General features: G+C 39.6%; 1 protein-coding gene across 3 annotated transcripts in view; it reads right to left on the bottom strand.

Annotated features, from left to right (window-relative positions):
- The window catches only part of GRTP1 (growth hormone regulated TBC protein 1), a 38,557-nt gene that overhangs the window by 5,355 nt on the left and 8,856 nt on the right, over window positions 1-24,346 (bottom strand). For all 3 annotated transcript variants that reach the window (XM_074561057.1, XM_074561049.1, XM_074561065.1), the window contains 2 exons: window positions 17,205-17,329; window positions 13,897-13,993 (listed from right to left, as the gene is read on the bottom strand). In XM_074561057.1, the coding sequence (XP_074417158.1) occupies window positions 13,897-13,993; window positions 17,205-17,329 (222 nt within the window). The remainder of the gene's footprint in view (window positions 1-13,896; window positions 13,994-17,204; window positions 17,330-24,346) is intronic.

Genomic DNA, 24,346 nt, shown 5'->3' with positions numbered 1-24,346 from the left:
AGCCTCGGCGTAAATTAAAATTTTGTTCAAGTTTGTTAGATTGTACTGCTGGACAGAAAGGAAAAAAGGAACCATTCATTTATCTGGGGCAGCCTCCTGCTGTTCCTCATGGAGCAGGAGGGGCTCCCATGTGCCCTGGTACGCAGCACTGCAACGTTCAGCCCAGCGCCACTGCACAAGCGGGAGCGATTAATGATTTTATGCAAACGCCAGTAACCGAGTAGCAGCTCTTTTCCTGGATATTAGCTGCCAGTTCACAACAGAAAAGTTACATGAGAACAATCTGCATCCAAGACATTTTTATATGTAATTATATACATTAATTATAAACATTAATTACAGTTAATGTTAGTATTAATTATAATTATTACACATAATTAATATATAATTATAAATTAACATATAATTATATATATACACACACACTTTTATATATAAATGTATGTATATAAAATGAGCTCCTCAAATCAGGAAAGCCGCATTTCCAGTCCTCCAGAAACATTCCTGCGGGACCCCATATTGGTGCAAGACTGACCCAGAGGTCATTTACAAGGAACATAAGAGCACTGCAGCAGTCCAGGGGATAGCACAGATCCAACCTTACAGCTCTTAACATGGATCTTCCAAGGGCAGCGTTACCCCCGGAGGGGTGCCAGGCCTCCCCGGAGCACAGCCAGCAGCACCCATGCCTGCGCTCTGCCCAAGGGACCCCCACCAAGCCACGGGGGTTACGCAGCATTAGCCAGAACTACACAGGCGAGCTGGGAGAAGACCCAGCGTCATGCTCAAGCCACATTTCATTGTCCGTGTCCATGGTTCGACTAGTGAAAATGATTTTGTTACTTGGTTCCGTGCCTTAAGTGCTTGGTAACATTTAACCTACACGGCTCTTCTATTCTGTTCTTATTTGCTAGGGATGCGTAGTCCCCAAGCCGCCTGGAAATGTCCCCTCAGCAAAAATCCTGCAGCTCTCCCCTGCTGCAAACGTTTCACTGTGTGCCCTATTTTTCTAATCTTCCATAATTGTCTGCTCTGCCCAGCATCTCTCCCTAAAGTCAAGATATCCTTGTTTATAAGAAATCTACACAAGCCTAACCCTCCCCCGCGCCACAAAGCTGCTTTTCACAAGCTACTGTGCAGCAAATTTTTTCTTCTCACCTACCATCAAAATATATTAGCTGCATGTTCCATCGTACAAATTAATTTAAATTTCTAGATTTTTATGATCCACGTTTAATTAGCGTATTAATTCTTTTTCTCTCTCAATAATCTGGCAAAATACTGAGCAGTTGATGACCCAGAACAGACCCGAGTCAGTAACTGTTCCTAATCTGCCACTTACTAATTAAAAAAAAAAAAAACCCACAACACGAATGTAGGCTAATTATATTGTCTATCTATTGATCTAAGTTGCTTTATAGGAATGTTCTCTGACAATATATCGCCCCCCTGAAAAAAACACAAAGCCAGATTGCTTCCTTTTAGTCCTCAAATTGTCAAACGGAAGTGATCATGTTAACATTTAGGTGGATCACGCACTACGTTGCTTTTCATCACATCTTCTTCTGGAAGGCAACACATGAAATACTGTATTACAAATTATTATTTTATTCTATTATTAAATTATTATTATTGAATTCCAGAAAGACATCTAGATGAAAATTACGTTTCCCAATATGAAACTCCTCGTTTCCAAACTCTTTTCTAACCTGGTCCAAGGCTTTCCTTACTTTCCTCTCAGCTTCCCTTTGTTTGTTGCTTACCCACATGCATCTGCTTTGCCTAGTCTGTCATTCCTGGTGCCTGCCCATGGATTTTGGATGCCTTGCTGAGTTTAGGAGTGCCCAAGAGTTTATCAGAGGGCAATGCAGGCAGCACCCCTCGTGGAATTCGCTGCACCGAGCGCCCCTTCCTCAAAGTCCTGACCCCAAAGAGCGGCGCAGCCCATTAGCTCTGCCAGGATCGTCAGCTTCTGTTTCTCTTGGAGTTGAGCAGCAAAAAGGGAAAGGCAGCTTCACCAACTGCCAGCTATTTTATCGCTACAGTACAACACAGGTGGTTAGATGAAGGGACTTTTTTCCTTGTTTAAAGGGCTTTTTGTTACTAACACTGCACTGACTGTGGCATGCTGTCACTTAATTTGACACCTGTTTTAGTTCAGCATCTGGCAGAGATGGTCCTTAAACTACATTTCACTGTCTCCCTATCACAATAATTAGCACCCCTCTGAATCCTATTAGGATATCAGGACTAAGACATAACTGTCTGCTTGTGCTCCAGAGCAGTAATGAGATTTGCAGGAAATAAGGATAAAGCTTGTAGGGACTGTGTGACCTTGTTCTCCGTTACAAATAGATTAAGATGTTCCAAAAATAAAAGTTTAAGAAGCAGTGCTCTTACAGCCTTAAATTACCTCTACAAGTCAGAGCTGCAGAAGTTAAAAAAGAATCCTTTAAGTCTGTTGTGCATATGTCAGGTTAAATATAAATACTCCTACTGGAACTAACATGATTTGAATACTTAGTGCTTTAGAATTACCCAAGACAAGACTTCAGCTCTGCTGCTTATCTTCCAGCGTTTCTATTATTTCAAGAGCCTACATAATGCAGCCTGGGACAAACTGAGTAATTTGTCTTGGCGATTCAATTTATTTAAACAAGCTGAAAAATTAAAAATTAGCTGGTTTAACTTTTCTCACAGTCACAAGCTACGTAAAGTATTTTACTCACAAGAATATATTTATAATGTCCATGGGAGCCCCTGGCGGGGGACTGAAGTACTCTCTCTTCCCCCAAAACAAGCCAAAATGCCTCATTTGTTATACCAATATGCAACATTCAAAAATCTCTTCACTGTAGCACATTCCCATTTGCTACCAGACTTCATTGGAATCCAGAAGGGGCAAATAGAGCAGGCCTCAGTGCTGGCAGGCAAAAGCAAAGGTTGCCATGAACAGAACCGCCCAACTTCATAAAAAGCATTCGGTTCTACATTTCAAGTCAAAACAGAAACAGATTCCACCATGTGCCTTTGTGGGGAAAAAAATCCTTTCCAGTAATCCTTCACTATAAAAACTTGGCTGTTCGCATGTTACCCAACAGAGGGGTTATTTTAAATAACCTTGGCAGTGCAAAGTTTTCCTTTCCAAAAAGATACGCTATCATAGCAGAGTTTATGAACTTAAAGCAACACACATGGAACGAGTTTCATCACTTCAGTTACAAAGAGGTCAAACTAGATTATGATAGCAGTCCCTTCTCACCATCAGAGCATCTAAATGCTATTCCTCTACAATTTACCGATTCACTCATTCTCCCTGTTGGCAACTCTCAGCCTGTGTTTTCCGAGAAGGCAGGGCAATGTTCTGCTCTTTTGCTTTTACCATGGGATAGTCCAAAAAGGTGCAGCAGGTCTTCTAAGAATCTACATCATGAGTCTGGCATAAAAAAAGTTGGAGAACCTATGTTTGGGAGGAAATCAGAAAGTCACAACAGGAAGAGCAGGAAAACCAAGAGTACTGCCAATTCTTTTTGCAATATCAGGCCAAAGTGACCCCCTACAGATGTCCTGGCCAGAGTGATATCCTGCAGATATGTGGTTAAATGGCAAGCTGAACTCTTAACTATGTTATTTTTAAAACATAAGTTCCTAATCCTCCAGGGAACTGAAAAAAAAAATAAAAATCCAACAAACCAACCAACCTAAAACAGGCTCAAGCCATATTTTATTCTTCCTTCATCAAACCAAACTGAAAGAGAACTTCTGTCCTAAGGCACTGAACTCACATCAGAACCAGCAGTAGCCATATCACTTATAACTGAACAGTAGCTTTAAAAAAACATAAGCAAGCCCAATTAATTTTGGATGGCAGAACTATCTCAAAAAAAAAAAAAAAAGAGAGAGAGAGAATGCAAGCATTTTATGGATGCTTATTGGTTGTGATACTGAGATTACACAAAGTTTATAGTGTTTTGAGAAGTAATTTACTATTAGCACCTTTTCAGCAAGCACAAAAAGATAGTGTTTCTACATAATCCCATCGGTCTGTATGCACCTCTTGCTTCTGATCCCAAACTTGGACAATGGATCCTGCAGAGTAGAAAGAGCCCTTTGGTTTCCTATTTGCATTTCACACAGCACAGTGGGATTCTGAGCAGATGCAGCTACAGTTTGGAAATTGACAAAGGATGTTTGTTAATTATAAAGACAATGGAAAGAAAGGCAAAGATGATATCCTTCCAGACATTACAGAAAGCAGAGATGAAATACAAAGAAACAAAGACTCCATGTGTAACCTCTCAGAGAAACAAACTGAAGTTGGCAGTGTGTTAGAACGCACAAATGCAACTTTCAGACATTCTAGTTATGGAGAACGAAACTGGCTTATGTTTTTATTTTATTTTTTTAAATAACAACTCTCTGTTATGTGCAGCTCAGTAGAGACATTTGCATCATTAAAAACTCGTCTAGATTAAAGTTATAGCTACCAGATTGTAGCTTGCGCAGATTACACATAACTCTGAGCAAACTGCTGTTGGCCAATTCTTTCTTCCTTCTCCCCGCTCTTCGTATCCACTGCCACTGGAATTGCTCCTTTTGCGGATAGCGTTTTTTCAGAGTATCAGTATTGGATAGACACCAATGGCCACGGGTTATTCACCACTTGTCTGTTTCCAAATGGCCTGGCCTGACTCCAGTCATTGCACTCAATGAATTGCACCAGTTTAAAGAGTTTTTGGAGGAGGCTGCAGCTTACTGGGTTGACGGTGATCCCAGGAGCCAAAGCTTTTAATTCACAAAACACTTTGACAAACTTTTAACACCAATTTCCTCAAATGGAGGGGAAATTCATGAACAAGCACTGAAGGCTACTTCAATTGCTTATCATGCCCTTAGAGGAAACAAACATTTTTATTTAAAAAAAAAAAAAAAAAAAAAAAAAAAGAGTTTACAATTGTACAGTGAGTCTTAATGACTGATAACTTCAGCTGAATAAGGATTCATGGATCTGTAGCTTTTTTAATTCCTTTATGGGATTAGGAAGAATAGCTATTTTATCAGTTCACTGCTGCACTGACAAGATTATTCTTAGCACCTCAGCACAAAACACAGCATCTATATTCTCTCACACTTAAGAAGAACCCCAGTGTTACATTTTCTTCAGCTTTTTACAGGAACCCTACACTCACGCCATGGGGACTACTGAGCACGTTATCAGAAGACTGGGACAGAAGCAGGAGGCTTAAAATAGAAAGCTGGACAGACACATACGGTTCTAGCCTGATATTTGGAGAGGGAAACCAATCCAACCCTTCAGTCTGAAGAGAAGGGGAATGAAAGCTACAATCCTCTTACTTCAAGCTTGAGGAAGCTAACAAGAATTAATTTTAATCTTGAAGCAACAGGCTCTGAAACTAGAAGAGGAACAAAGGAGACTTCTCTACTAGCCATAAGTTGAAAGCTTAGTTAAAGCACTCAAGTCTTCTGAACATAAAACACGTGACTCAACCAAAGTTGTATTTCCCAAGCATCTCTCTCAAACTAAACAGTCACTTCTTCTACATTTAGTTAGACAAAAGTTACCACTGTGTACCGCACATGATTTTCTTCACATAATTTCCTTTACTCCCAAAGCACATCTCTTTCCACATTCTTTATGTAGCCACTTATGCTGCATATGCATTATACTATATTTTGAAACAATATCAAAACCTGCTGTCAGTGCCTCTTCATACTATGCCATATTAAAAAAAAAAAGCAAACAACTTGACAATATTGAAAGCAATCTAAAGCAAATCTAAAACAAATATCTAAAGCAATCCAAAACAAACAATTTTGCAGTATCTTAAGTTGCAAATATGATAAATCCAGAGTAAGCACATCTTAGCTCAGGAAAAGCCAAAGTATTCCTTGTACATATTTACTACTGAAGGAGAGAGTATGTCATCTCTGCATATGACATTAGCAAAACTGAGGTTAGAAAACTGCATCCAGCTCTGATATTCACATTTAAGGCAGGAAGCTGAAGAACTGGAAAGGACGTAAAAGAAAGCGTTACAAACACCACTTACAAAAATTAAGCTCTGTAAGGAACTTCTCTATTTGTAGAAGTTATGCAAGGAAGACGAAAAGCAAACTTGACCACTTCATAGGGAGAACACTCTAGGCATTATGGTCTTTTCAATATAGTAAGAGAAAATTTTAAAAAGAGACAACAGTTACAAGTTAGAACATGGCAAATTCCAACAAAAAGTACAGTAAACATTTTTAGTAAGAGTGATTTGTAGTTGGAATACACTACTAGGAGTGGTGGCAGGGTCTCAAGTTTTGGACTTTTCACAAAGATGAGGTCTAGCCAAATGAGTCTGCTGCAGAGGGAATGGGAGGAAATACTAGTGCTTCTTCAGCTGGCTTCTTGTACGCAAATCCAGCAGTATTTCCAGTTTTGTGAGTCTTGGTATTTAACACATGGATTACTCTTATGGGGATTTACAAGTTAAAATACAAAACTGAGCACCTATAACACCATTATACATTTGTCAGCTATTATATTATGCTTCTGGCCATCAAAGTGACACACTCGAGAAGATTGCATTATTAGAGCTGTAATTGAGCATGCAGAGCCCTGGCTGACCATTAGAAGGTCAAAAAAAATATATATATGCTACAAGGAATGAAATAAGCTACTCACTTTGGCTTTGCCCCTCTGATGCTTTAATTCCGCAGTTAAAACAGCACAATCCCTTTAACATGGGGAGAGCTCTGTCAAAATGATAGTTTCAATACCACATGTGCACACTAGTGCTTTCACAACTACAGCCATTAGCTAAAACTAAAAACAAAAACAAAAAACCAAAAAAAAACCCCGATCCCTCCAACATGGCTGTTCCAATAAAATACAAAGCACAAACTAAGTAAGCTTTGTGCTGTATGCTAAGGCTTGGCCACTAATTGGCTTTTACGCATTCAAAAAAAAAAAGGGGACCTCTTCCCCCAAACCCACGCTTTTGTGTTTCCACCACTCTGCCTACCTTCCTCCTTTGTACGCAGCCAGGGAACTAGACCTTTGATCAGTCTTAACTGAACTGAAATTCCATTTGAAAGGTTTATTTTGCTGGTGACTTTTGAAAGGGATGAAACTTTGATTTACTGGGGAGATAAACAAGCAAATACCACTGCCTGCACAGATAGCCAAAGGTTGCAGTCCCATCCAGAGTAGTACCACAGAAGGCCTACTGAAGATACCTCAAGTCCAACATAATAAAGTTACATTAATGTAAGCCTTGCTTGCCAGAAGGGAAGAGGCATACTTGACTTTTTTTGGATGGAATAAGTCATTCAGGTCCCGCTTCCAGTGTAAATACAGCCATATCAAGGAACATAATATTCTTCAGCATTTTTAAACACTATGGGTCTGAAACTTGGCATGTTTTCTCACAAAAGAAAGGCTGACAACACGTATGTTCTTGTCATATACAGGAAACTTCTGTTTTAGACAAAGCTGTAAGATTTCTACCCAGCTACCTAAAGCACACCTGCTAAATATTGAGATTGTTCTCTTATTGATGAGGCTTGTGGTTTGGGGTGGGGGGTAGGGCATGCAATATATCCAGGAAATAAATTATTCCAAAAGTATAAATATATGTATAATTTTAAAGAAGAAAAACTCATTGTTTTTCAAGAGAAACTCATTGTCGTGTTACTCATTTCCTCCTTGCTCATGCCTCCCAAATCCCCTAGCAGTTCAGATTTGTAAGTAATAAGCATTTCAGGCTTATCATGGTTTCTAAATACAGGCACATGATGACTCCTATGTTCCACCTTCAGCTTAACAGGACACTGCATGCTTAATTCCTAGGTAAATACAACTAACCTCTAATGTTGCATGATGAATGCTTTCATCATGGCTGCTGGTTAACAGTAAAACATGTCAGAATCCCATATTTCAAAACTCCTAATTATTCGGCCTACCAGCCAAGCATTCCTCTCTCCTAGTGGCAAATGCAATGTCGTGCTTCAGAAGTGTGCACTGCTATGGCTTCACACGCGATCACAAAGGAACTCTCTAAGGATGAGCAAGAACTCTGACAGCTCATGGCCCTGTAGCTGGGCGCTGCCAGAGGAGGAATATAAGCAAACAGCCCAGAACTGATTGATCTGCTGAAGCTTCCTGGGCTGATGGTGCTATAAAAAAGCTTGGTTATCAAAAACTACCCTGCAAATGTGAGGTCACATATATTATTCATAACTTTGCAAGGAGCTTTCCACACCAAAGGCACATGCCTGCGGTGCTCAAGTCTCCTCTGTGAAATGACATGTTTTTCATCATGATAGTCTCCTTCACAGGCTACAGATTCCGCTCTACATTACTACTCTTCGGGTCTAGCAAGTCTCTTATCTGCACAGCTTCAAGCGGCATGCTTTATGTGAAACAAAGTTCCACTCCCCTTTGGAGAAGCAGGTCTTAAATGACCCAGCTGCCTAGCCAGTTCTGCATTCAGAGGTTCCCTGGCAATACCCAATCATGGTATTAAAATAAATTCAGACACAAGAACGAAATCAATACATGCTTAACTGCAACTAAAAACAAGTTGTCCAAATAGAAGTACTGTAAAGGTAGTACAGCATTCTGCATTTCTCAAGTGGCCCTTCCCTTCAAACCTGGAAGTCCGTATGATGGGACTTCAAAGAATGTTATAATGAGTCACTCAGAGGAGTATATACAAGTCTTTGATGCGTAACTATGTTATTAATCAGTTCAAATATTCATGTCTCTTACTATGCCTAATCTCTTAGGCAATAGTACCTGCAAGTCTATGGCTGATACAACTGAGAACCACAAAAAGCTGAACACAGAAGTGTGTTAGATGATTATCTATTATCTCAACATGCAGACATTTGCCTTAACTGGCAGTTGCTAAGCTACCCACTGAAGTGGTATCTTGCATTGCACCTTGTGTCCGTGCAGATAATGCAAGTTAGTTCAGTGTTGTCTGCTACTTTTGTGACTACTTCATCATTCAAAACTCTGTTCTTATTTTTAATTATTGATAAACAACCAGGCAATACACATGAGTAAAAAAAATTTAAAAAACAAAAGGCTAAAAAGCAGTAGGCTGAAGGAAAGTTGATAGACTGATCCTTGAAGAATGCTTGTAGGCTACACCTAATGTAAGATTTTTATTAAAAATGTTGGAGAAAAAGAAAAAGCTGCTATTTCTTAACAATCCTAAATAGAGAAATACTGTCCCATGTCAATACATGAGGCACAACAGAGTAACATAGTGAAAAGATTGGTGTGAGAGAGACATGATGATATTTAAAATAACAAGGACAAGAATGTGCAAATATAGTTCAGCAAAAAAGTGTTATGAATTCCTATAAGATGCAGAAAAAACATCTGTTGACAATGAGAGAGGGGCAATAGCACATCCATTATTACTGAGATCACAAATCAAAACCAGAGTGCCACAAGAAAAAAAAGGCAAGGGAGATCTTACAGTTTTTCTCTCTCAAATAAAACACTTCCAGCTGTGAAAAAGAGAGAAATAATGCCACTGCACAAGGCCCTAGCAAATTTCCCACTGGAAAAAAAAAAAAAAGGGTGCCATTGTGATCAAGTTGGAAAAAAAATAAAATCAATTTGAACTGGAATGAGCACACAAAATAATTACTAGGCTGAAACGGGAACAGAGAAGAGTTTCATACAGGAGAAGAGTTTGACTGAAGCAGCTTAGTAATACAAAAGAACTGTAAAACGAATTGACTGTATGCTACAAATACATGAAAGGTTCACAAGAGACAGGAGGACTTCTTTTACACCCAAAATTCAGCACTGGCACAAGAAGAAAAGTATATAAAATTGTCCATGAACAGGCTAGTGCAGAAATCACAAGACCTCTATTAACCATTGGAAGTCTTAACCATTCTACAACTGGTTTTCATTAAGAGTAAATAACTCCAGTATAATAGTCTGGTAGACTGAGTATGGCTTGATAAATAGTGCTGCTTTCAGACTGAGAACCACTAAGTGGAAGAAAAAATATTAATAATTGTTCTGCTATATATAAGCATAACTTTCATGCTAAAGTGAGTTTAACTTGCCAAGTTTTTCTTCTCTTAAACTCACCATTTATTCACAAATATGTAAAACGTCACAAACATGCTCCTTAAATTATGTATCAAAGTACCAGAGTTAAAATTTCCCACCTACCTGATGCTTTCTAAAGCAACCTCCCCAGTACTTCCTCAACAGAACAAATAAAATTCTTAACAAGAACCAGAGCTACGAACAGAACAGAAACACTAAAGCTACGCTGAACAGAAACTGCAGACACATCCACTCTGAGCTTGAATCGAATCCATACTGCTGCTTGTGGGCAATACTGTCTGCTCCAGCCATCTGTTTTGAATGAACCTGGGAATAAAAGATCTTGGTAACACCCAAAACTTCAGTTAAACAAATAATTCTCTTCCCCCTTGCTGTGTTTAAATGAGATAAACTCCTAATCCTTCCAAATCCCTAGTTGAGCAGCTGACAGACACAACAGACTAGGGGCTTGCCTTCAGCAGAAGCAAGATCTTTCTGGCCTCACCCAACTGCACCCAGCAGTGCTACATTCAGCCAGATGAATGGCACGCACACAACTCCACATACCAACAGACCAAATAGTAATTTTTGCTGGCTCGCTCTCTCAGAGTTGTGCTAACTCCATTTGGATATAACAGAACAATTCAGCCAGAAAACTTCTATTGATGGGGTCCCATTCCCAAGGCATCCCCCTCCCGTCAGTGAGTGGAGCAGTCACACCTTCATCATGTCCTGTGGTATGCACCTCCCTCTGGACCTAAAAAGCAGTAGAAGTGGGGAGGCGAGACATAGCTTAGGGAGCTCTTCTCTGTCACTCCCCCAGAAAGCTGCCACTAATGCTCCCATCTGTCCCATTTTACATTTTTCAATCAATGACATTGATCTGTGGCCGGCTTGGTTCATCTGCTGACCAAAAAAATGCTGTCAGCATCACGGTACTGGAGCAGATATTTAATGTAATTAAATGCCTGTGGGCAGGGGGAAGGAAGCATTCACAGGGACTCTGCAGAGGGCAGAGAAGGGATTTCTAAATTGTCCTAAATCACCACCAATTTAACTGGCAGTGACAGGACACACTCGAAAATGAGGACATGACCTGGAGGCACATCTGTTGCAATGAAAGGGGCAAACATGTAGATTATAATGCAAACAGATGAAGAAAAGAACATCAGCAACAAAACTAAAGGAAAAAGTGTTGGCTAATCATACTGTTGGCATCCAACAAAAAGTGATTGCTACTTTTTCCTGTGAAAATCTGGAGAATATACAATGTTTCTCTGCTTCCCCAATGAATAATTATAGGGCTTTAAACTGAAATGTGCTGTACCTTGCACTGTTAATGGAAGGGCAGTACTTACTTACCCGCGTTAGTTTCTTTATGGATACATCTGCATGTCTGATTCTCTCTCTCTCACATATACACACACGATATTTCACTGAAATTATGACAATTATTTTTTGGGGAAAAAAGCATCAGCAACAAGTTTTCTGACAATAAAGCCTTGCATTACTTAATATAAATATTTTTACTACATAAAAGATTCATACTACCTAACTTGGGCTCTTGTTGAGGCATCCAAGCTGTAAGGGATGCCTCAAGCTCTCTTAAAACTGACTGTGGAGAGGAAAGGGGCACACTCAGATCAGCAATTCTGATCAGATAACCCCTTCCCCACTGATGAGGAAAGAAATGTTAAGCACGCATGTTTCTAGCTTCACCACCTCAAATGGATGCCTGTAGCGGATATGATGAACCCAGGCCAAAGTCTGTAAGAAGACTCTTGGCACAAGATAGCAAAAATATATCTTTAAATATAACTTAAGTAAATGTATATCTTCTTTGTACACAGTAATTGCCTTTCACATTATGAGTTTCTTCTCATCACCAATGCTAGTGGCGTAAGATAAATTCAACAACTAAGAGGGGAAAAAGAAGAGCAACTTCAGTCATTTAGGTATCAGCAAAGCGTAAAATGATATACAAGAAGAACTAAAGGTTGTATGACAAACTGAAGTGCCATACCAAAAACAATGAATAAAAAAAAATCCGAATCTACTCCCTTTCCCCAAATAAAAACACCTAAAACTACCAAAGAGATTAACAGCAAAAGTTTCCATGGATCACTTTGCAATGAAACTTGCCTTTTACTGAGGGCCTTACCCCTTAACACAGTGATGTCACTGGAAAGACATCCACCCATGTCAGCCACCAGTAGGTCACATGGCAGACAGCAGCCCTCAAGTCTCCTACCTGTTTGCACAGCTTACAGCTCCCAAGGCTGAACAAAAGCAACAGACAGTTGATTTCTTTAGACTATTTTTATAGCTTGAAAGTAAACTTCAAGGCTGCAAAACCTCAAATATTTGCAGATTGATTCAACAAGTCATAGTGCTCCTTGCCTGTCTTGTCTCTTTCAATCTGCGAAGTCCAACCACTCTGCTCATATGCAGGGAAAATCTGAGTTCTTACACAATGTATTCAGCATAAAAGATAATTTCTTAGAGTCGTTCAAAAGCATTAAAAGACTTCCTCAGCCTTTTCCTTCTTTCTCAAAGTCTTTCTCCTCTGCTCAATAAGGAACCAAAAACTATATACTTTTATGTTCATTTGTTTAAGATTAAAGAAATAAACAAAAAAGTGAAACAGAAATGATAGTATCGACTTTGACGTCCTTGACCAGCACTTAATTGACACTGTAATATTGAATTCAGCTTCTAACCACTGGGGATAAAGATCTGTTCAAAAGCAAAACTGAGCCAATAGGGAATGTCAAAGCCTCCTTATAGAAAAATTAGTCTCCCATTTCAACTATGGCTTTACATTATGGGTGTAGCTGTAGCCAGTTTTGTGCAATGATAATGGGAATTCACAATGAAGCCATTCTTCCTCTATAATTAAATCCCAAGAAAGAACATTCCTACATGTATTTCATCGCAGTGTAAGACATTGTTGTGCCTGCTTCTGGTTTTAAACTACTTCACACAGATGGTGAGATTCAGCTTATAGATGGGGCAAAACTCATTGTGTAAACACCTCCTGCAAACCCAGAGATCCAGGCAAGGGAACCTAGAGAGCTACTGAACTGACCAGATGTTGGTATTGTCTATAGCTCAGGGTGTGCTGAATTTTCCTCTAGACTCTTTTCACCAGCCTGGCTATACCACCATTGATTATAACAGAGCTTTGATAAGAACTTGCCATACCAACACAGGCAGGGATTTTTGGCTTTGTTGGAAAAATCACAATGCGTAAGGTGCTTAAGGCATCCCCACTCAGAAGTGGGGGACAGCAGAAACTACTATGTGTAGCAGAAGCCATCACCACCTTGCCGAATACCTTTGAAGAAACCTCATGCTGCCTCTTGCCAATCGAATTCCTACTTTAAACTCAGTGCTCAAACTGTGCATATCTCCCATCTTTGCTCTGCTCAGCAATCACTGCTTTGTCTGTGTCTCATATCATATTCCTGCAATCAGAACTGCCAAATTCTTTGCCAAGTCCTGTTCCCCAACATCATACTGATATAGGAAGATATCTACCTAACAGGTGTAAGTAGGGAGTGGGAAGTAAGACTGCAAGTTATCATTCATATAAACCACTGCATCAAGACTAAAATCTGACTATAAAACAGAGAAGTTTTGCTTGTGTGTTGTGTCTTTGTCCTGTGTTTCCAGGACTCTAGGAAATCTTCAGTCCAGCAAGTCCATTTTAACATCTAAAACCTCTAAAAATGGAGAAGAAACCAAAGATAAAATAAAAGCCAAGCTCCAATATACGAATACAACTACGTATGTTTTTAGCATACCAGGCAATATTCTTCCAATAAGAGCATCTAGCAACCAAAAGGACTCTTCTTCATTCCTTGTAATAAGAATCAGGTATCCAGCTATGAAGTTCATGCCCTGAAATAGAAAGAAGGGTTTTAAGATGCATACACTTATCTTAAGAGTTTCTGGTTCATTTCTTTTGATTAAGGGCTAAGTTACTACAGTTCTACAAAGTGGACATACTAAGTAAAATCTAGTAATAAAGGCCACCGGTTGAGTAAGCTGTTAAACCTGTATTACAACAGCTAACAAGAATTATTAACAAAGATCAAGGAGAGGAAAATTAGAAGAAAAAGCTTAGTAGTCTATAATTTACCTTCAGTTTTTCCATATTTTTTTAAACCCCACAGCCCTGCCCCAATGTAACTGAAGACTGCTTTGACCAGAACCAAAACACAGCTGTCTTAGAAGTGCAGTACAAACGCAACTCAAGGAGAACGCCTCACCCAAACGCTCTTTAGTAAAAAGTTGCAGCTCCATCAGCTTTTACAAGCTGTTGATGCTTAACTCATCAAATGGCTGCATATGAATCGTTTGCTTCCATAATACCTCTAGTACTTCACATGCTAGTCAAGGACTGGCCACTATAGCTCCTGGCTTTCAACATGCAAACAGAAGGTAAACACTGGTGGGTGGGGGATTGGAAGAGCTACCAGAAAATGTGTGAAGAACAGTCAAGTCATGACTGTCCAGACTCCAGCTGTGCAAGTTTCATAACCATTACTAACACTCTCTGACTGGAGAAGTGACATATAGAACACACAGGTCAGAAACTGGCATTGCCTGTAAACACATTGTCTCTGTCTCAGGCACTTCTTTCCTGTATCCACCATAACACTGCTAAGTTATGGAAATAATACCGACTTACATGCATTAGTAGCCCACTTTCTCAAGCATTTTTTAAGTATGTCTTTTCCATTGTAAACAAGCTGACAACTGTAATAACATAGACAGCACATCAGTATGACTATATACAAAAGCTGCTTCTGAGGTGCAAGCCCCCCCGGAGTCTTCCTAAGCTAACAGAAAATTATCTTTAAATATTTACAGGCTATGAAGGCTGGTGTTGGTTACACTGCTTTCTTAGGTTTCATCCCTTTCTTTGGCCTTCTCCCTGTTATCCCTCATTCCTAGCTGGACTTCTCCAGCACATCTATTGCCACAGGCAGCACCACTGTCTGTGGGTATCCTGCAGTGCTGCCAGTTATGGCTGTCAGCCAGAGGACAGCTACCAAAAAGAATGCCTCTCACAGCCTCTGGAAGCTACAACTTTCTCTCTGAACTGAGAGCTCGTTTCTTGCATTCAGCAGATTTGACTCACCTGTCCCATCTCAGAAGGCCTTGCACCACTCTCAGAACATGGAAATATTAGGACATTGCATCTTCTCCAATGTTTCCTTTTCAAGCTTTGAGTCACTACAGCAGTTGTTAGACAAATGGCCTGGATAGACCTTGCATGGCCTTACATGGTGCATGGCCTTCTAGTTAGGAAGGCAACTATTTGTTTCCATGCTGACGGTTAGCTTAGTAATTGCATCTGTGGTGACAAGAGACTGTTTGGCATTTCACATGGCATGCACAAAAAGCTACTCTGCAGCATATGCTCACAGGACACTGAATTTCCCTGGTCATAGCAGGGCAGGCAACGCTGTACCACTGTCACAGCATGACAATGCAAAGCCTAATACACTCCCAGACAGGAGACTTAAATGCCAGTAATTACCACAAAATCACCAGTGTTATGGAAACACCCCCTGAAGACCCTTCAGTCACTAAAAGCTCTGCAAAGCACTTTAAAAATTCTGGGTTTCACTCTGTATTTTCTAGTGTTTACAAGGTCTCTCCTATCATGCAGTAGGTATCACTATATCTATCCTGATGAAATCTGCTATTTCCCTAGCAAAAAAGGTGATTTCCTGAAACGTTGCTTGGTGTATGACATGCCTTGGAAAGGAGATGCTGGCCTTTGGTTTATGTTCTAATTATTTAGACAGAATAGATAACATTCATTCTATGCAGAGACCAAAGGTGAAAAGGAATCATATAAGGCTTTTTAAGTCTTCTTTCATCTCCAGTATTCATAATGCCAAATTACAATAAAAAGAGCAGCCCATTGATTAAGGAGTTAATGTACCAAAACATTTTAGTAACAATGAGACATATATTTTGGGAAGAAGCTGGCATGGTTTAGAAGTTGTACATGTTTGTGGGTATAACTATCTCTATCTAGGAGCCTGACGCTTGCAAAAGAGAATATTCACAATTCTACCCCTTCTATTACTCCCAAACTATTAAACATTCTATTTTAATAAATATATAATACTAAAAATAATAAAAATAATTGATCTTTCACTCTCATTTTGCAAGTATTTTCTGTACTATAAAACTGGTTGGGATGAACAAAAAGAATTTGTTTCAGTGACATCAGTCTAGGTTTAAGTCCATTTAAGTCTTCTCTTCTCCAGGTTTCAATAAATATAATTCATACTCTTTCAACTTTGACACAGTTGTATTTACTGTACTAACTTCCTCAACTAACATGAAGTACAGATAAGCACACGTACCCTTGGTGAGGAAAGTGAGGAGAGGACTTAATAAGTGAACTGAAAACACATTTTGCTCATGGCAGTTCCTGCTTCTTTATGATCCTTAACGATGGCCTCTTTGTTCTTGACTGTCATGAATCAACTTTTATCTTCTTTGTGTCCCACAGGAACATTTACAATACTTGGCAGCGACAACGGGAGCTTTTTTGAGCTGCCATTTAACCAGTATCAGGTTGAATTTCAAACAATTTTTCTTCCTACTTGCCTGTCTATACTGGGAGATGGCACCAAATAAATGCTACCACCCTCCCAACTACATTATGTCTGATGAACACTGGTCTTCCTGTATTTTGAAAAAAATGTGACCGCGAAAACAAAGGAAATTGAGATCTCATATGCCTCGTACATACTGAGGACTGCCTTGGGAAAGATGGCAGGAGGGAGGAAGAGGGAAAGGCAAGCTCGCTTTCTCTTCCTCTCCAAAGCAACTGATCTTGATATTACCGTGTGTGATGAAACGCTTATTTTGCAGCTAACGAATGGAACCAAACGTGATCGAGTAAGCGGAGAAACTCACAAGGACATTTGAACTTGCCTGTAGCGATTCATTTTTTCCATCCCCAGGGACATTTTAAAAACAGAAAGTTTGTGAATCTGCTTCTAAACATGCCCATTCAAGTGGACAAGAACAATTGCCATTAGTGAAATTCAGCATTGTTTAAAAGCTAGTCATTACATACCTGACAATATCCTACTGCTTTATTATGATGCCCATACGCTACCAATACGTTGTAGAGGGTATGCTGCAAACAGGGATCAGCAGTTTTGCGGAATTTTACATTATCTGGAAATGTTCTGTTCATGTCTAGACAAAATGGGAAAAAAAGACCAAAATTAAGAGCCGTTCCCTCCTTCACTTTCCAAACAATTCTCTGAAGTACAACTGAAACTTCATATGGCTCACTAAAACTAGTTTTGGTGAATGAATCTTAAGAAACAGCTTCACCTCCATTTTGGCTAAAAGGCCATCTGCATTCAAGGATAATCTATTCCTAGAAAGATTAATCCTATTAGTGTACAGAAATCAATTTCAAGCAGGACCAAAGAAATTCTCCTGCAGATCGGACTCTCTCAACATCTGACTGCAAAGGCTTAAATGAAAGCAAACCAGACATTTAGATTGACAGAAACAACACATAGCAAATTTATCTTACAGTGTCATGAAATGAGCCGCACCTCTAGGAAAACGTATTCTCATAATAAATCAGATCAACTTTCAACTGACTTACTCAGTGAACTTCTACCAAACAGTCCCAAACAGCTTAAAAATAAAAAAAAAAAGTCCTGTTCTCGCAACTGTTGGCTTCCACTTAAAATCACAGTATTTTTAAAGTTCTAAGTTTCTCCATGATGTGACCATGAGAAAAGTTGTTTCCTTATTGGTGCAAGATCATCAAGCAGAGTTTATTTTTGATATCTAAGCAGCAGAGCACGTCCCACATGCTTCAAGCTCAATCCCAAACCAAGTAAGGACTATGCAATTACTGACGTTTCAAAACATTCATTTCTTCCAGAACAAACATGAATAGTGGGACTCATCTCTCCTTACAAAGGTCTAAAAAGCACACATGCAAGTTTGAGCTAGTCACTCAAAACTCTCCTCCAGTTGTTGGAAAGAAACAGGCAGAGTTAATTTTTGGCCTGCTTCAGTCTATAAAGAGGTAACCCAAGGTCACTAGTCCAGACTTGTGCATCTGATTTTTAGAAGTTTAAGATGGGGAAAAAAAACCCTAATCAAAATAATTTTGAAGATTTTTCAAAACCAAAGACTTATTAAAAAAATATGCTTTGGTTATATTTAAAAAAAATTGGGTTAAATTAAAAAAAATAAAATAAAATTCAGTAACAGCACTACCGTACAGATATTTATGTCCTAGGAGTTATCACTTCTTACCAGTTTTTCCCTACACAAAGGAAGGGGTCTGTTACAGCTTTGCACAAAGTTGAGCTGTAAGCAACCCAAGGAAGAAAGCCCCTCAAAATCATTTATCACCATGGAAGTCAGAAGCATTAAAAAGTTATCATACTAATCACTATTTCTTCCTTTTAAAAGTGAACAAATCATTTACAGAAATGGGAGAGCAGGAAAATATTTCACTTCACCTCTCATGTGACTGAGAAGAAAAACACAAGGAAAAGACAATTTTTAAAAGGACTTGAGCAACAGCCAGACAGTTATAGGATAAATAAATTTGTTTTGTTTCTTTTTGGTAGGAAGAGCAGCATAGTATTCGCATAATCAGAATTTGTTGTTTATTTAAAGAATATGCTGGATGTTAGAGAAAAGATTCATGCTGACATTTCAGTTATGGCTCTTCCCATCATCTATTCAGAATAAAGGTCTTGGGGGGGAGCAGGAAAAGTCCGTCACATACAGAGCTGAGACTACTCAAACTGAACTCATCTTTAATTTCACAACATGAGGAAGGCCTGCAGTAGAGAGAATCAGCTCCAGTTTGCTTTCTGAGTGCAGAGCATGTTTTTCCCACAAGGACTGGAGGAAGTCTTCCCTAATTTTATGCAGGATTTCAAACTTCTCTTTATAGTTAGTAATGGTGTTTTTTGTTGGAGAGGTGGGTGGAGCATGGAACCAAAAACAAGATACAAGAGCTAGAAGTCTCTACCCTTAATAAAAGATATGGGTCATGGTCTTACAGGATTCCTTATGCCAAATTATTATCTTGAGCACCCCAAGAACAGACTGTCCTGCTTCCTCTCGCTCCTCCCCTTTCTGCCCCATTTGCATGCTCTCCCTCTTCCTCCAGCTCTGAGGCTCCTCTGACTGCAAGGCGAAGGAAGTGAACCCGCTCCCCAAGCGCACACAAACTGATATGTTTTACCATACTACAAGACAACTGCCAGAGATGGCTTGAGGCAAACGGCAGGAGCAGGTGAGAGCTGTTCATTTGACTTGAGCACTTACCCCCACTAACTACAACTGTTCCAGAGATGTCCGAACACCTCCTTCTCCCCCTCCACACAGCCCTCCTTCTGACCTGCTATCCATTAACCCACTTCATTCGTGATAGACGTTAGCATCTAAAGGAACTCAGCCTCAAACTAATCCAGTCTGAGGAAAAAACATCACAATTGTTTTCAAGCAGGGAAGTGAACATTAGAACTTCATACTAGATAAACCGCAAAACAATGACCATCTTGTGGTTGTGTGCAGATCTGCTGGCTGTAACCGAACTAGGTATAGCAGCACAGGACCAGGAAGAAAGCCACAAAGGAAAGACTAGCTACTCCTTGTCAGTAAATTCAAATTAAATCCCAATAGTATTTTTTTTAAATGATCTTTCGGTGCTGTGAGGTGGTGGCGTTACGCTGCCATGCAGCTGCCATGAAATAAAAACAACAGCTTTCCTTTTCTGTTGATTTATCTCTAAGCAGCAACCATGAGAAGACCATTGGCTTGTTTCTGCAGGATTTCTATCTCTTATTCAGTAATACAAACATAGGCAGAAAGCCACATTAGCCTGGGTTTATAAAACAGACATCTATTTCGGTACCTGGAATCAAATTGTTGATGCTATTTCTGGAGCAAAGAGATTTAAACGTGTAGTCCAGAAAACTAATGCTTTTGTACCAGTCTTCCGCTTTTCCTATTTAGAGTACTTCAAAAGCCATGCACCTACAAGTCAACCTTGCTATCCCATCCTTTCTGTTCTTACCTTCAGACCCAGGCACTTCCCACCCTCAGACACAGCGCCCAGTAAATTACACAAGTATTTTTATAACTAACATCTTCTACTCCACTTTCAATCACTTCTTTGCTACTGCATCTGTAACTTGCATCTGCTCTGAATGGCTTCCAGGCAGGTAATTTTTAAATTATCTTTTTTTACTTAGTAAAGAGCAGAACAAAAATTCACCTCAACTGCCAACTACAAGCATTCAAAAACTCCACTGCAAACCTCCAGAATAATGAGATTAGGTCATCAGTTACAACTTGTAAAAATAATATATTTAAAGGGTATTTTAAATTTGATGTAACTGGATATTTAGGCCTCATCTTCAACTGTTTCCCTGCCAGCACCTGGAACTAGAAATTGTTTTGGAGGTTTGGGGGGTTTTTTTGTTTGGTTGGTTTTTCGTGGGTTTTTTTTGTTTGGTTTCTTTTTTTTTTTTTTTTAAGTTAAGGTCAAGTTTTCTATCAACTAAAACTAGAGAAACTGAGCCTGACACCCACCACCAGCAGCACCAAGTAATAGTGCAATAGCTTGCAGCAATCAAGAAAACAAACAGGGTTAGGATTTCCTATAAAAGAAAAATAATGCCACCATATAAATCTGAGAAGCACCTGCGTAAATTCCAGCCCCCTTCATCTCCAAAAGGTGATATTAGAATTGGAGAAATTACAGAAGAGAACGGAAACAAAGAAGATCACAGGTATGAAATAGCTACCATACATAGTATAAACCATGGTGGATTAGAGTTCCTTAGTTTGGAGGGAGATGCTTATGAGCAAGACAGCACAAATCTGCAAAATCACAAGCAAAGTGAAGGACATAAAAAAGGAGCAACCAGAGTTTTTTTGTGAATGTTTGCCCCATCCAGTGTTACTAATTACAAACGTGCAGTGTATGACTCGGGAACTCCCCAAACCACAGATAACTGGAGACTAGGAAAGACATTCTGAGGAAGTATCACTACACACTTTACTCCTCCAGTTCTTCCTTTAGCTGTTCTGGTAGCCAGAAGACCAGATGAGGAAGCCATTTGGATAAGAACTGATACAGCTTCTCTTACAGAGACCCAGAAGAGCTGACACTGCTGTTCCCATTGCTCTTGCACAGTTAAATGCCCTAAACTCATGAAAATTCCCAACCTTCGCTAACAGTTTAACCCCATTCGGAGAAGCTTATTAGTACTTTGATAGTAGAATATTCACTGTCTCCAGAGAAGTGGCAATGGCTATTGTTTGAGCTACTTTTCTGAACCCACCATAAGCTAAACTAAGTTCCAATACTACTACTATCTGGTCCTTATGCCAGCAGTCACGAGGTGCAACGCAGGCTCAGGGGACTGACTGATAAATATCAAACCCTGGGTTTCACAGCACCCACAACTCTTCCTCGTGAAACACAAAAAGTGGAAACGTGGATATCAGCTGCATGCGCACATGAGAGGACTTCCAGGCACAGACATACGCTGAAATTCAATGGCCTGGCCTAAGAGGGGCTTACTGCAAGGAAGCTAGGTCAACTTACACCCCAGCCTTTTTGTAACCAGCACGTAGCCTTTGCATTAGGAGGACAGCCACATTTTATCCTGCCTGTCCTACTAAACTTTACTATAATAGGGCATGAACAACAAAGCTCAGTAGGAACGCATGCCCTTCTAAATGTCTATGTAAACTAACCCATGAAAATTTCCACCAAAATTTAGAGACCTGCATTCTTTACAGCTCACTCTTTCATGTTTAGAGCAAGAAGTCTGCTCTCTTACGTTTCTCTTAAAAAAAGAAAAAAAAGGATATGTTCGAACAGCAAGTGTCATATAAAACAAAACCAGCAATAAAGCCCACGGGTTGAGAGTCAGCAAATTAAAGGGCAAAAATGGTGAAAGGGCTGTTTAGATTTATTTATCTGAAAGACATTTATTGCTATTACTAATCACATTTTTCTTTAAAGATTAGACTATTTCTTTATACAGTCTACCTGCACTTTTTAACCTGATTATATCCCATTAAAGATATGCCCATATTGAGAGTAAGTTCCAAACGTACATGAAAATCGTTTTGAGCTTCTGGGCATGTAAAAGAAACAGGACTCATTGGCTCTTACGCATGTTTTAAATTGAATTTGAAATAAACTCTTTGGTTGGCGTTGTCCTCTTGCCCATCCCCCTGAAAAAAAGAAAGCGTGGTTGCTGTTCTCTTGTTTTTAAACCACAGCATCATCCTGGGCTGTAACTTTACAGCTAGACCACAGGACTAAATACAGCACAATTGCCTGAAAATTTTGGAAACTGCAGACATGAGACGTGAATGGCAGCAAGAGTCTATATCTTACTTTAGTTTACTGTTACAAAACAACTACAGTGATGGGAAAACGACACAGGCAGAAACAAAAAATGTCAGACAACAATTCACACTGAAACTGTCCTCAGCTAAAGCCCATTGTAAAATTTGCACAGTCAACAGGAGCACAAGTTTATAAAACACAAGGTTTCCGTCCACCTTAAGTTTTTTGCACCTTCCACTCCACATAGATTTCCCTTCAGAAAGGAAGAAACAATCACCCCGGGCCTGAGGTCTTCCCCCTCCCAGTAAAAACCTACAACCCATTTTTCTCTATCCCTTCCCTGACTTGCTCCTTGTTAGTTTTCTCTTCTGCAGTTTCCAATCAATGCAGTAGCTCTTTCAAACTTCATTTCCTCCATAATTCACAAGTAGATCTTTATATTATTCCATTATTTTTCCTCCCCCACAGAAATATTTTTATTTCGTGGTATAGCCTGTGTGAAAAGCCACCTACTATCATGATATGATGCTTCATGTTGTTGTCTAGTACTAGAAAATAAACCGTTTGCAACTCCCTCTTGTGATTCTTCTCCAGGCCCTTACCAAGGCTGGCTTTGAAAAGTCACCTTAGTAGCTCCCTCTGTGTTCATAGTCAGAGCTCTACTGTTTCTAGTTCTGAGCAGGATATGAGCCTGAAGATTTCTGGCTAGTCTTCATATTCGTAGGAACATGGAAAGTTTATGCTCTGAAATGCCTTACTAAGGTGTGTAATCCCAAAAGCCCATAACGCTGCTGCTGCAGGAAGAGGCAGAGAGAAACTCAGCATAAACCAAGAAGTGTTCAGATGGTTATCCAACTCAAATAAAAATCCATAAAGCCCAAACTTTAACTACCTGATTATTTTTAAGAGGAAAAAGATGATAACTGCACCTGCCATTCTAATAAAACAACCTCACCATTGTGCTTGTCCAGAGCACAGCCCAACTCTTAACTCATTAATTGGGAATTCACCCCGTATTGATTTCTTTACAAAAGCTCTGCTGCAGCAGGATGAAAAGTTTCAGGACAAATATCAGTTACATCAAACTTCTACTTGCTTGTCCTCCCCTACTGCCTCTTAAAAACACAGTGGGCCAGTCTAAGGTCTAGTTGCCCTAATACCCTGTCACAAATATCGGCCACTGATCAACGTTCACAGACAGCCTATATAAAATGGATTAGTAGAGGAGAGGTATTTCCCTGCCTACGCTTCCATTCTTTCAGGGATTCATATTTAGTGTTTAGGATTTCATGTATCAAATGGATTTCCCCACTCCTCAGTTTGTCAAATTCCTTTTTAAACCAATTCATACTTCTGGCCTCAGCAGCACCATCCAGTAACAAGTGCCATCAGTGATGCGCTCTTCTGAACCTGCAGCATGGCAAATTTCATTCAGTGTCCTTAGTTCTCATGTTACAAGAAACAAATAGCAATTGCTCCCCATTCACCCTCTCTACACCATTTATAATTCATATAGCTCTATCAGCAGCTTTTTCCTCAGCAGTCTTTTTCCTCAAGCTGAAATCCTAGCATACTTCGTCTGCCTCATACAGGCACTGTACCACATCTTCAACCATCCCTGTTGCTCTTCCAGCCTCCCATTGGGACACAAGTAAGGAGAAACAGACACAAAGGCAGGTATCATGGTACGAAGTTGTAACTGGTTTGTTCTCTGTTCCTTCCCAAATAATTTCTAATCTTCCTTAATGCTTTTGACCACACGACGAACCTGGAAAGATCTGTGCTGTTAAAGAGCTTATGGCTAATCTAATTGACATGTTAATTCAGCACCTAAACCACTACTATAGAAACGT

This window comes from Larus michahellis, chromosome 1, assembly GCF_964199755.1.
Source record: "Larus michahellis chromosome 1, bLarMic1.1, whole genome shotgun sequence".
In the NCBI taxonomy this organism is placed as follows: Eukaryota; Metazoa; Chordata; class Aves; order Charadriiformes; family Laridae; genus Larus; species Larus michahellis.
Note: the sequence above shows the minus strand (reverse complement) of the source record. Positions and strands in the feature narration are given on the sequence as shown.